The sequence below is a fragment of the Battus philenor genome, unplaced genomic scaffold (assembly GCF_028537555.1).
Source record: "Battus philenor isolate CCGP_79_NKW_IND1 unplaced genomic scaffold, ilBatPhil1.0.hap1 SCAF_2, whole genome shotgun sequence".
NCBI classification, from domain to species: domain Eukaryota; kingdom Metazoa; phylum Arthropoda; class Insecta; order Lepidoptera; family Papilionidae; genus Battus; species Battus philenor.
The window spans coordinates 16,987,215-17,001,355 of NW_027181682.1; the positions used below are offsets into that span (position 1 = coordinate 16,987,215).

General features: G+C 36.6%; 2 protein-coding genes across 2 annotated transcripts; one reads left to right on the forward strand and one right to left on the reverse strand.

The window, feature by feature from the left end:
- The first annotated feature begins 876 nt into the window (after positions 1-876).
- Positions 877-5,780, forward strand: LOC137921996 (sperm axonemal maintenance protein CFAP97D1). The gene is made up of 4 exons (XM_068764807.1): positions 877-948; positions 1,751-1,947; positions 3,228-3,342; positions 5,733-5,780. The coding sequence occupies exons 1-4, from the start codon at positions 877-879 to the stop codon at positions 5,778-5,780; spliced, it is 432 nt and encodes a 143-aa protein (XP_068620908.1).
- Positions 5,352-13,743, reverse strand: Kap-alpha3 (karyopherin alpha3). Its single transcript, XM_068765173.1, has 6 exons — positions 13,461-13,743; positions 12,676-13,365; positions 11,292-11,534; positions 8,869-9,141; positions 6,917-7,093; positions 5,352-6,329 (listed from the first exon to the last, which is right to left on the reverse strand). Exons 1-6 carry the CDS (start codon positions 13,521-13,523, stop codon positions 6,237-6,239), a joined length of 1,539 nt encoding a protein of 512 aa, XP_068621274.1. The 5' UTR covers positions 13,524-13,743; the 3' UTR covers positions 5,352-6,236.
- Positions 13,744-14,141: the final 398 nt, after the last annotated feature.

Consider the following 14,141-nt stretch of genomic DNA (forward strand, 5'->3'; position numbering starts at 1 on the left):
TGGTGACCACTGTAGCACAATAAGATACCACAATATGATACCATTGTACGATAGTTTTCCTACCACTGTACCATAATATGATGACCACTGTACCACAATATGATGACCACTACCATAATGTGATGACCACTGTCCCACAATATGATGACCACTGTACCATAATATGATGACCACTTTACCACAATATGATGAATACCATAATATGATGACCACTGGACTACAATATGATGACCACTGTCCCACAATATGACGACCACAGTACCAAAATTTTACGACCACTGAACTACAATATGGTGACCACTGTAGCACAATAAGATACCTCTATACCACAATATGATACCATTGTACCATAGTTTTCCTACCACTGTACCATAATATGATGACCACTGTACCACAACTTGATGACCACTGGACTGCAATATAATGACTACTGTAATACAATATGACGACCACTGTACCACATGTGTTGATAACCGTACCAAAACATATAGATCGCTGTACCAAAAAACTGTTTATACCGTACCAGCACATGGTGATAATTGTATCTGAAGCAGTATTTTGGACGTCCTAGTCCAAAAATTAATATCATTTACAGAAAACTAGTGACAATTACTGTAAAATTTATTATAAAGAAACTTAAAAGCTGACAGCATATATATTTTTTATAAATATATTCTAAACGGTTAAATTAAAAAAAAATACCCATGTGAACACATCTTTAGATTACAATTGTTAAACTCTGCAATTGTCTGTCTCTTTTCATAGCAAGTGAGGTTGTAAGAAAGAACTTTCCGAACGCTTTATTGCTAAGGCACATATCAGTATATCGATCAAATGATCGCATAGTTACTTTGCAAAGTAACGTGAACACGCAAAATGTTATCGCGAAGGGACAAGCTGTATGTGCAGCCGTGGCAGGACCGGCGTTTCAGAGATCACAGAAATAAGGTAAATATGTTTGTGCAATTTATTGTATACTTAGACTATTTTAGTGATATTTAATGGAATCAGGAGTTACCTCGCGGAAGTCCATCCTAGTTAAGAAAAGGACCAATATTTAGCCACTTCCGCACATGCAGTGGTAGTCATGCAATAAAATGCACCGCCCGCCAGCTTGCTGATAAATAAATGCATATGCGCGTAAAGAATTTTAAATACTTCTTCCATACAGTAGGAAGACTGAAAATTCTTATAATTCAGTAGGGTTTTTAGTTTAACTTTAAAATTTATTTGTAATTCTATAGGATTATCAAGGAGTTTATTGTAAGGAGCTACATTATATCATCGTCAGCGGCACATCGAAAAGGGGAATCCCATGGAAATATACAGTACCAGGCGATAAATATTGCACATAGACCTTTGGAAAGAGACAATCTGATAATTTCGACTTCGTAGAGCATTATCTCTATCCCACACTACTTATGTGATGTTTTGTCAGTCATACAAACAATGTCGCCGCGGACACTCTTTAATTTTTTATTATACAGCCACTGCAAGGCATAGATCACTCGCAAAGATTGTCAAAATAAACCGCCTTGCAACTGCGGTCTTCGACGACCGCAACTTTCTTGACTGGCTTCGGTCAAGTAATAGAAGTCGTATCCACGCCGCACTCGAGAACTTTTACCGAAATGGCTGTTGATTGCATGAACGATACCTGTCCCGACAAGCAATTCTTCAAGCTACTTCGGCTACCATGGTTCTTCACGTATAGGGGATACGTACATTGCTGACTTAAAAACATTTTTAGGTGGAGACGGCTTTACCCGCCATCGACACGTCCGCGCCTGCCGCCCGTCCCCATGTGGCGCTAAAGTTGAAGAAGCTGCAGCGCGAGGCTGACCGCAAGACCAAGGTCCAGAGCGACAACTTCAGCCTGCTGCAGCGTCTCCACGCCATCATGAGGGTCAACCGTCTCGACAACCACTGGACGAAGCCGTTGCCCGTGTACGTTACTTAAATATTACGTAATTCAAACCTGACGATGACTGATAGACATATCGGCACATCTATCATATTTTACGAAATCTATGAGTGTTGAGAATTTAAGTAATAAAAATGTGATATAAAATAACAATGTAATTATGAAAATGTAAAAAGAAAAGAGGAATGAATGAAAGATGATACAGAGCAAAAGGGAAAGACAGCAGAATTGTGGCATGAAAGAATAGACAGAAAGACAATGTGAAGTATGAAAGAAGAGAAAGTAAATAATAAAAAAATATGTGAATAATTAAATTTGCCCGTAAAGTCCCTGTCCCACAAAAGATAGGGGTACGAGAGGCCCCTAATAGCGGGGGCCATAAAAAAAAATTTATGAGTGAGGCATATGTCCAACAGTGGACAGCGGTTTAAACGAATTCTTCTGTTCTTGTGTGAACGCCCTACCAGTCCATGGTATTTACTGGTCCGCAAGCTGTGGCCTGGTCACCACCACTTCAAATATTATTTATCTTTTCAACCTGTTACCTGCCAGTCGTAATAAGTCAAACTTGTACATAATACTGTGATCAAAAAGTACAATTAATTTGTTTATAGAAAGTAAATTTTTTATTTATTCTTCAAATTAAATTTCATCATCTTTCAAAGTAATCCCTGTTCGATAAAAAGAACTTCTCCCAACGCTTTTTCCACTCTTCGAAACAGAGGGATTAGTCTTTTTCCGGTAAAGCCTTCAAGACTGTGATACAGTTTTTATCTACTCAATCACGTGAAAACGGCGTCCTTACATTAGCCTTTTGAGTTTACTGAATAGCCAGAAGTTGCAGTATGACATCGACCAATGAAGACTTGACCTGTTTGACAAAAAAACGTGTAACTCTGAGGTAATTAAACATTTTGACAAGCAGACGCTTGGGAAATGTTATATACAGTCCTACCAACGTAAAAAAAATACCTATCTAATACCCGGTAGTTTTAAATGACAATTTCACCTTACTTTTTATCACAGTATATGTGTATATGCGCATTTAAAAATTACGTCATAGTGTTTCGTATGCTGTATTTATATTATCACGAATGATGAAATTTAGATCTATTTATGATTTTTGAAACCCAGAGACAATCTTCACAGTGCGTAGTGAAAAATCTCCTTCTTTGTTAGAACATGCTAACATATGCAATGTTAAAAATTAAAAAATAACTTTATAAGAATCTAAGTGTGGTTATTTTAAAAGTAGGGTATATGGAATATTAAACTACCCTACAATTTTTAATGTTCATACCAGCTTTCAGAACAAGGTAGGGCAGTACTACGACGTAGGGGCGTGGAGCCGAAGATCATCAGATCGTAGCGAGCTGGACTTCAACGACGTCAAGTGCTACGCTTGCGCACGGAAGGCTGTATGTAATATTTTGAATTCGTTGTTTCAGCCTTCACAGAGATATCTTTGGGAGAGTATACCATAATCGCCACGCTGGTGCCTTTCCTCTGGAAGCTTATTTGTGAACTGTATCAATCCTATACTATTAACCCTTTCCACTCTAAGGCATGTAGCATCAATAAAATTTAATTGAATTATAGTATCTTGCGATTCTAGAATATGTTTCATTCATTCGTGATTCAAACATTTTATTAACAAAAATCTTTCCTGTTTTAAAATTTTCCGCAAAAAGAAGTATTACACCATGTCGAGTGACACTCGACATTGGAGTGGAAAGGGTTAATGCGCAGTGTGAATTATTTAAGATTGTTTCCCAAAAATCGAACCGACATACGATCGCAAGTCTTACTCCTCTACCCAGTGGCGTAGCTAGGGGGTGGCGAGCGGGGCGGCCGCACAAGGCACCACAAGTAGGGGGGGCACCAAAGTTGAAAATAATTTTTTTGAATTTTTTTTTGAATGATGAATAATGAAATCTTAAAAGAAAAATGAAAACCATTATTTAAAGTAAATAACAAAAAGAATATTAAATTTTACTATTTTTGTGCTAAAAAAGTTAAATAATATGAACATAAGAAAAATAAACGATTACATATTATAATATACACAGTGATTAAGCCTTTCATTCGCAAAACACAAAGTGTTTTTTAAAAGGGACCTAAATGACAAAATAATAAATTATTACATTATTGCAAGATTAGAAAATGTGATTAATGACTTTGCAGGCCAAAAAGCGAGGAATGTTTGTTTTTAAATTTTATTAAGATCTTATGTTATTTTATATATATTTATTATTATTTTGAACCAAAAAAAATATGTATTAACTACATTCTGTTTTGAATTTTGAAATTAGTGTACTCTTTGGGGGGGGGGGGGGGGGCACCAAGCCTTAATCTGCCCCAGGCCCCAAATGCCATAGCTACGCCACTGCCTCTACCCCTGCTCTATATTTTAAATTGCAAATATATATGCCCTGATTTGACCATGTATATATTATATCAACCCATAGACGACCACTGAAAGGCATAGTTCTCTCAAAAGACCCCTCGATGACCGGTCTTGACTTTAGATCTAGTGGGGGGTTTACCCACGCCGCGTCTACCAACTGGTGGTCACCACTTGAGCAGTATTCCCCGCCTACTGTATCTCAGACGAGCAACTTTTCTAACTACGACAGTGTCCTTGGTATTTAATGGAATCAGGCGTTACCTCGCGGAAGTCCATCCTAAGTAAGAAAAGGACCAATATTTAGTTACTTTTTTAGATTGTTTAGATGTGAACTTTCTACAACTGACGATGGCATAGATCTCCTCAATAGAGTACATATTATCGTGGACTAAATCGTAATTACGTAATGTGTTTATTAATGTGAAAATGAAGTACCTATGTATGGTTACTGACGTAGCTCAAAGAAGTAAGAAAAAGACCAATATTTAGCCACTTCCGCACATGCAGTGGTAGTCGTGCAACAAGTGCACCGCCCGCCAGCCCGCTGATATATGTGTATGCGGCAAACAATGCGAATCACACAACCGCCACAGTCAAATCACCCAACACGTGTTTCACCCCTCCATGGGGCATCTTCAGGAGCTATGTTACACCGATTAGTGCCAAGCACAGAGTGAGCTCAGTCCGTCGCCGCTTGTTATTTATATGCCACCTCCTTCCCCACTACTACTCAAAGTCACGTGGGCTATTTTTAGTGTCCTTGGTTCTTCTGCAGATATCCTCATTTCTGCATAACCTTGAGCACACACTGCTCTAAGACCTTTGTCTTCAGATACTCTGGTATTTTGGACCAGATGTTTCAGATTCTCCCGAGCGCTACCAATCCAAGTCAGATACGGCAAATGATCGATATATATATATATATATATGTAAAAAGTCGTGTTGTTACACCAACCCAAGCAAGGCTTGGACACACAAATTTTAATGATTATCTTCGTCCGGAATATATTAAAACATACATCAATTCAAAAATTTTATTGTTAAAAAAACCTATCAAAAACATCAATACAGCAAATTCATCTGTACATAAAAAAACGTGTTAATCAAAACATTGCTCGACGGCTGAACCAATTTTAATGATTTTTAAACTTTATATCTACTATCCAAATAAAAAGATAAATAAACAACTTTGTAAAGTTCGCCGGGTCAGCTGGTACAGGGTGATTGGTAATGTTGTTTAATATAGATACACGCGTTAGTTTTTACACTGGTAGCCAATCACCCTGTATCATTTTAAAACGCGCAATTTCTATATAAGCTGAGATGATACATTGCCCTGTCTCAATGTTTTTTTATGGTTTTGTGGGAAATTTGATGATTTAATATAAATTTCTGTTGCAGACCGCGGCGGCCGCGGCGTGCCCGCGCCGCTCCCAGCGCTACGGCTAACCGTATTCAAATAAAACATCATTTAATATTGGACAGATTTAATTGTAATATATAGTTACACATGGGCTCATGTCAAAACATAATTTCTCTATGAAATCAACGATCTCCGATCTGACCCGGATGCCGGGGGAGACACGGTGGCGGGTGGTGGTGGTGGGGTGGGAGCGGGCGAGGAGCGGGTGGGGGGCCGGGCCGGGGGGTACGCGGTGGTCGCGGTGGAGGGTGTTTAGTAAACTCCAAACATAAACACTATGTTATTATCAAAAAGCCGTCAATGAGTGAAGCGGGAGTACATGTGCCGCCGTCGCGTTACGTTAAAGCTATCCACGTCCGCGTGTTCGTCGGAACAATGCCACTAAAGTAAAACAATGATGAAATACATTTCATTCGGAACATCACAATAGAGTCTGTGTGGGCTGCGGAGCGCGGGGCGGGCGTGCCGCGCGGGGCTCCGCTTCAGAAGTGGTAGTCGCCGTGCGGGGCGCCCGTCGCCGGCTCGAACTGGAAGCCGCCGTCCGTCGGCGCGGGCGCCAGGTTGGCGTCCTCCTCCTGCCGAACAAACAAACAGACAAAACACAATTAACACACATACTTGTACCAACAACAGTCAACATAGGCGGCACCTTCTCTCTTAGAGAACTAACAAATAAAATTTATCCTGTCAAATGCCTATGGACATATCTGTCCGAACTCCCCGGGTGCATATGGGTCAGATCTGCCCGAAATAAGTCAGGCTACATTATATCAAATCGCCTTAAAAATACAGTTTAAAGTCGTTTACATTTATGCACTACAGACCACAGGATGATTAACAATAATTTTTTATTTATTTTAAAAAAAAATTCGTTTCCAAAATGACAGGCACCGTGTTGCGGCAAACGAAGGGTTAATATATTTGTATATATCGTTAATATTAGATATGTAATGTATACATCAATGGGGCCCATCAAATAAACTCAACTCTGTCATAAAAAAATATATCAAAATCAAAATTCAGACTGTCATTCAATTGTCACATGTAAGCACAAAAAATTGGTGTATATTTATTTTCACAGCATTATCTCCTATAGGTTACACTAAATCCTTTCCTTCCATAAACAATAAAAGATCAGCCATTAGTAGGGTTATTCACGCACCTCGCCAGAGAAGTACTGCTCGATGATATCATAGGCCATCTTGTAGATCTCCATCTTCTCGTGACTCTGCAGCTGCTCAATCTTGTCGATGCCGCCGCACTCCTCGATCATGTTCGCAACCTGCTCCACGTTGTCGCCTGCCATCTTTAGCATGTTGCTCAGCCCATCAAGCACCACCTGAAAAAGTCCATGTCCACATTCATACTATGATACAAATTATTAAACATACAATTACATCCTCAGTACATAAACCTTTGGTATGTAACCATGAGTCTGACTTGTGACTAAAAATTTCTGTCTTAGACAAAAGCCACGAATCCGAGTCGTGGCTAAAGGTTTAATTTTAACTTAGTATGTACATTATGTACTTATTAATGATAAATTATTTTTCACAAACTTAATAAAATTACACCTTAGACCTCTAAATTGCTGTTTGCTGTTTGTACCTAAATTGTTTATTATTTAACAATTCCTTTTGTAACTAAGAAAGGGTCTAATATATAGCTACTTCCGCTATGCAACTGTAGTCGTGCAATGAAGTACACCGCCCGCCTGTTGCATAGCGGAAGTAGCTATATATTAGCCTCTTTCTTACTTAGGATGGACTTCCTCGAGGTAACGCCTGAATCTATTAGATAATTCCTTTTGTTGCACTGATATACATGGTCTTGCAAAATACACACATTTTGCGCCACTTCTAGTCTAAGGGACTCGTCAGAGGTTAAAATGAGGGTTCATGAATAGTAAGAGGGATCTACGAAAATATATCTGCAATTAATAGTGAAGGACTAAAATGTAGAGGTGATAATATATTTGCAGGAGGTTCACTGGAACCAACCAGTTACATTTTTAAAATGATCCATGAAAAAGATCCTGGGAACCTGAGAACTATATATTTATTTTAATTTAATTCATCAAATGCTAATCTAAAAACTGGTTCATTGGGGCCTTATTTTGTTACTATGACGAAAAAAATAGAAATAACTACAAAGGAAATTCTATTAAAAACAATTTAACTATGCAAACTATAGAGAAATTAACACTTATCCCAATTTGTACTAGTAAACACTATTATGAAAATGTTAACACATTCTCAAAAGACTGCAGTATAGACCAGGGGTGGTCAAACTACGGCACGCGAGCCCCATGCGGCTCTTTCAATGATTATTATTAGCTGCAATTGATTGTCAAAAAATGTAGCACCTGGGAAATCGAAACAAATTATTAGTGTGAACAATTATTATTATTATTATTCCACCATAAAATTAGCGAAATCCAAACACCGACCATAAATAAACACCTAATAACATAATTAACTAACCGGCATCTTAAGTATTATTAGGTGTGCTGTCATATACATGTGCCATTATATCTAACTTCAAATAAACATATTTTGTACTATTGACATATATATGTATATATATATTTTAATATTCGTTCGCGTGTTTTAAACGCGTATTAAATCACGGCTCGCGAAAAATTTCGAACAATAGCACTGACTATCAAGGAGCTTGGCCACCCCTGGTAAGTCAGTATATGATATGCATTTAGTCAGCTCCGATGAAGCTGTTAAAGCCCCTGGGCTAACAGCACCAACTTCAACCGAAATCAAGCTACACATATTTTATGGTGGAGATCTAGACATTTCATTAAATTTTTATTTCTCAAAAATTCCTCCTTCTCTCAATGATAATTGTAGTTTGTGAGGTGAGGAAAACATGCATCTTGATGGAATGTGCCAAGAAACAAGATAAAAGTGAATTATTCTTGAATTTGATCCGTATGATATTGGCACCACTCAATCTCTTTTGATAGAACTAAAGTCTGAAACAGCTAAATTATATTGCAGATAGACGTCTTGCCTTCGCAATGATTTTTTTAATGTTTTCATTGCGAATATTTATGATGGTATAATTAAAGAATAGAAAAAATATTAATCTCAAATAACTCACGCTAACGACTTGCGTATCCTTGCAGTTCAAGAGGTTGCAGAACGGAGGTATGACACCGCAGTTGATGAGCGTCGCCACTTGCTCCTTGGTTCCGCTTATGCTCAAGTTGGAGACCGCCCATGCAGCCTCCTTTTGAGTCTGGAACTCTCCTTTATTAAGATTCTCAACAATCTTCGGCAGCAGACCAGCGTCAATGACAGCTTGCACTTGCTGCTTGTTGCCTGCTGTGACGTTTGACAGGAACCATACAGCTTCCTTGCAAATCTTCTCTTTCTGTTGGAAATATCAGAATAATTTAATTATACAGGTGGTTATTGAGGCGGAAGACTCAGTAGCCATAATCAAGGTCGAGGGAAGTCACTGAAATTTGCAATGCCGGATGTCTCTAGGGATAGATCTATGGGGGAGGCCTATGTCTCATACTGGATGCTGCGTCAGCAGCCATGAATAAATGCAAACGAAAATAAACAAATTTTATACAGAACATAGACTTATAGGCCATGATCTCATTTGGTCACAGGTTTCAATTACCTTCATTAGATAAATACATCATGTAAAATTTATTTGGTAGATATCCTTTGGTAGAAATTAAAAAATAAATCCGTATTTTAAACCATAACTTAATCGACAAAATAACTATGAGCTATTTTAATGTATTTAGAAATATGTTAATATTTAAAATGGAGATATATAATAAGTTTTTTTCCATGTTTATCTGCAATCAGTCTCAGAGTATAAGCAGATTTGTACCTTCTCCTTTGTGGAGATACTTTATTCTTCATCACCTGTCACCAAGTTAAGGTCAATTAGAGTAGTTGATGGTTGCTAATATGGTAGATAAGCTACTCCTTGCTACTTTTAACTCCTCCTTATGAGTTCTCATGTTCAGTACTTCATGGATATCTATCCATAATAACGCGTCTGTGCGTTTGACATGGTTCTTAAGATACCATTTTACAGTCTTTGGACAACATTAATCTTTGATTCGCTAGCATTTCCCCTCGGTATGATGAAACTGAAGGATATTTTTGTAAATAAAAATGTACAAGACATTGTAAATAAACCATATGTGTAGAAAAGACAACTTAAAAATAGAAGTACTGAATTTAAAGACAGGACAGAAAATGTTTATAAAACAATTATGAAAGATAAGAATTAAAGACTCATGTATCCATGCCAGTGGGAATAGATAAAAATGAATGAATTTCTTTGCAGTGGAAGAATGGACAAGTGCTATTAGAGCGAAACCTCTTTATGACTAAAGATTTTTTTGTACCAAAAGCATATATTAACACTTCTGTGACAGGCTTCTACGGCAGCATTGGTACAATTTGTTTAGATAGAGAGAGAATAGATAGGAAACGGCATAAATAGAGAGAACAATGATGATGATGAGATGCAGGCAGTACAAGTCCTTCCATTGTGACAATCTTTGGAGGTTGGTCCATGATTTGTGGTGTTTATTGGTTAACATGAATAAATTGCGAGTGGCCCATGTATGATGAGAGAATGACTTCTTCATCGTCTAGTATCTCTTCCTGCATTAAAATGTATCAGGTACACGCAGTGAATCCATGTATGAAGTTACATCACCAATATAAACCATCTCAGAGGGTATCAATCATAAATACAATGTCGATTGATGGTTATTATTTTAGTTTTTGGTTGTTGAATATACTTATTTCCTGAGATAAGAATAAAGGCAATAGATTTTTTTTTGTGTAAAAAAAATTGGGAAAATAAGTCGCCCGGGATTCTTACCAGCGCCTAATATAATATAATTAATTAATATGTAATTATATTATTAAATAGTAAGTACTGTTCATTAACAAATGTCTCATAAACAATTCACAGCAACCATTAGCAACCAGTGTTATAATCAAGTAATGATAATATTTATAATTAAATATATCTGGTCAATGTAATTATGTAAAATGACCACTTTGATGATTTGATAATGTGTTTTGCAAATCTTTATGTATAACTTAGTAAGCATATTATATGTATTTAAAATTTAAGTAATTTAAAATCCCAAGGGATAGAAATCTTTATAGAATGGAGTTTTTCCTAAGTCATTATTGATTAAACATCATTTTTTTTAATTAGTGTAATGCCTTTATAATCATATGATTTATAAAATAAAAAAAAGATTGATTGAACTAGGGAAAAAATGGGGAATAGTTGGCGAAGGTTTTCACTCATAAACGAGTTTATGGACTCTTCCATTCAATGAACTCTATTTTGATGAAGCTGTGAAAGCCTGAGGCCCAACAGCAATACCTTCATCCGAGACAATAGAAGTAGACAGGTTCAAATAAGCACATCATATCATAATAGGCACATCTATGTTGTCTGTATCATAAAAATCAATTGATATATTCTTAAGGATAATTATTAGAAAAGATAATTAGAAATGTACTTACCGAGTGTGATAATAATGCAGGGAAATGTGATAAAGCATCACAGTTCAGCACAACCTGCGTTTGTTCATCTGTTCCAGTTACAATGTTGCCAACCGCCCTCAACGCTGCCGTCTGCGCCTTCATCTCTTTGTGAGAGAGCAGGGGAATCAATTTGGGAACAATCCCCGATTCTATCACCATTTGAATCTGTTCATTTCCACCGTCTGTTAAATAACTGATTGCCCATACTGTGTCTACAAGTATCTAGAAAAAGAAATTTATACCAATTTTATAAATGGATTTCTTTGCCATTCTTATAAATAAAATTATAAACTTTGTAGGCATTTCTGAAAAATAAATAGCAACACTTAGAAATTCAAGTAGGTGACCTATAAATAGGGGTATTTTAATACAGTCTGGAGGGCTAATGGAGAATTTCTCTTCGGGGACCTTCATGGAAGTTGCAAACATAGCAATTATTTATCAAAGTATATTTTGATGGTAGTATAAAATATTTTCTCATCCATTATTCTAAAGTTGAGCGTAGTAAGACACTAAATGTGGCCCTAAAACCTTACAGCTTCATTTAAAATACTGATCATACTGATACAATTCGGTAATTTAAAAATTATCACTGCATATAATGAAATACTTCTCTAATACAGAACACACCAAAATCACAAGCAACTGTAGAAAATACATATAAATCTACATATACAATTAAAATTGGAGTGTCTGTTTATAATATTAAAATAATCACTTTTTACTACAAGCATATAAATGTATATACTGTACATAAACCATACACATTCTTTTAAATTTTTGTCTGTATATCAGTTTGTCCTGGCTAATCTCTGAAATAACTGAAAAGGGTATAGTCTCCAAAATGCCAGAGTAAGTTTTTAACTCAAGACCTGGTATCATAAAGTTACACAAAGCCTTAAGTTTAAGTTGCTAGCAGTATAACATACACATAACATAATAGAAATAGAGTAAGTAGAGACCTACTTACTTTCTTCTAGCTAATAATAGTTACAATGTTTAACTTTTGTTTTTACATGTAAACATTCGTTTTTAAAAGTTATTTTATCATTCATACAATTTTATCTAATCATTTATCATTTTGTGTCGTATTTAGAGAAGAAATGATTGTAAATAATGATTTCAATATAACTCCTAGAAATTAAAACAAAGGATAAAATTTACTTTTAGCTAAAAGTTAAGATAGGAACATTAACATTTTATGGACAATTAAGATATTTGTTCTGAAGCAGTAAATAAATATTACTGACAACTCCTTGAAGCCCTGATATTACTTGTATCAATTAAAGTAGGCATTAAAACAATGAACAATGTTATTGTTATATAATGAACAATCAAAGGAAATATCAGTGCAAACACTTACATTAATGTCCGAATGTGTTATGAGTACGTTGAGGGCTGGGAGAATTTCCTGAATTGTCTTAACAGGTGGTGGTGGATCCTTACTTCTGCATAGATTCACAATCACCCAAGTAACATTGCGTAAGAAGGAAATGGGGATATTGGGCTTGATGAAGCTCAGTAGAGGCTTTACGACACCCAGTTCCACCACCAAGTCTCTCAACATAGGACCATCGCCAATAATGTTTCCTAGAGCCCACACAGCTTGTTCACATACGTTTTCATGTGGCGACATGAGCAACTGCAAGAATAGCGGCACCGCACCCGCGTGGACCACTTTGTTCGTCTGGGCCGATGTCCCCGAGGCAATATTCGTCAAGGCCCAGGCGGCCTCGAATTGAAGTGTAGGGTTATCGGCCCTAGAAAGGCACTGAACTAAAATAGGTAAAATCCCGGCATCGATCAGGTCGTCGATAGGAGGGTTCTTGTCCGAGGATAATAGCTTTCTACACTGCTGCACTGCCGACAGCTGAAGTTCCGCATTGTCAGCCTTGGCCGCGTTTATAACCAACTCCTCGATGTTGGTCGGCCGCTCTACCTCCTCCTCGTCCGTTGAATCGCTTATGGGGACGTTGCGACGCTTTTGCAAAGTCTCCTCTCTTTTATTTTTCCGCAATTCTACTGTCACTTCATTCCGCCGCCTGCGCATTTCCTACAATCCACAAGAAAATGACATTTGGTTTAATATCATACGTTTAGCAATAGCCGCGCACAATTCACGATTAAGACAACAATGAAAATACTTACATCGACATCTTTGCCTGTGTTCTTGAAGACATGCATGCGGTTCTTCATTGGGTCAGTCGCCATTTTATTGTGTTCGTAAGTTTGATGAACTACGATAAAACTTAATACACAATTAAACAAAGAATCAACTTAAAATAAATTCGTTACAAACTAATCGAACATGTTTCAATCACACCAGGCTTTGCTGATTCATTAACCTTATTACAGAATATTCTACAACAAAACCGACCGTTTCCTTCCACCTTCAATTCGTTTTACTTTTTTCAAACCATAGACAGCTGAGAGTTATTTTTTTATTTTTCTCTCTGACAATCTGGCAATGCATGTTAGTATTAAACTTCTTTAATAATGACATGCTCGTTTGTAACGCAAACATTTATGTAGTGTAAAATTAATGTTCAATTAGTTTAATTATAAAAGTATATTTATTAATTACCATTAATTACTTTGTTTTTATTTTCTAATTGATGCAAAAATCAAGTAAAGGCTATTAGTATATTGTTGTTAGTTATTAAGAACCAATTTAACGAACATATCCCTTTTATGCATTTAATTGGAAGAGCCTATTTAACAAATGTATAGAGAAGTAAGTTTAATCATGTATAATTTATAGCCTTATTTAGTAAATTACATACATAATTCCTAGAAGAAAATATAATCTTTAAGTCCTATATCAGCAGA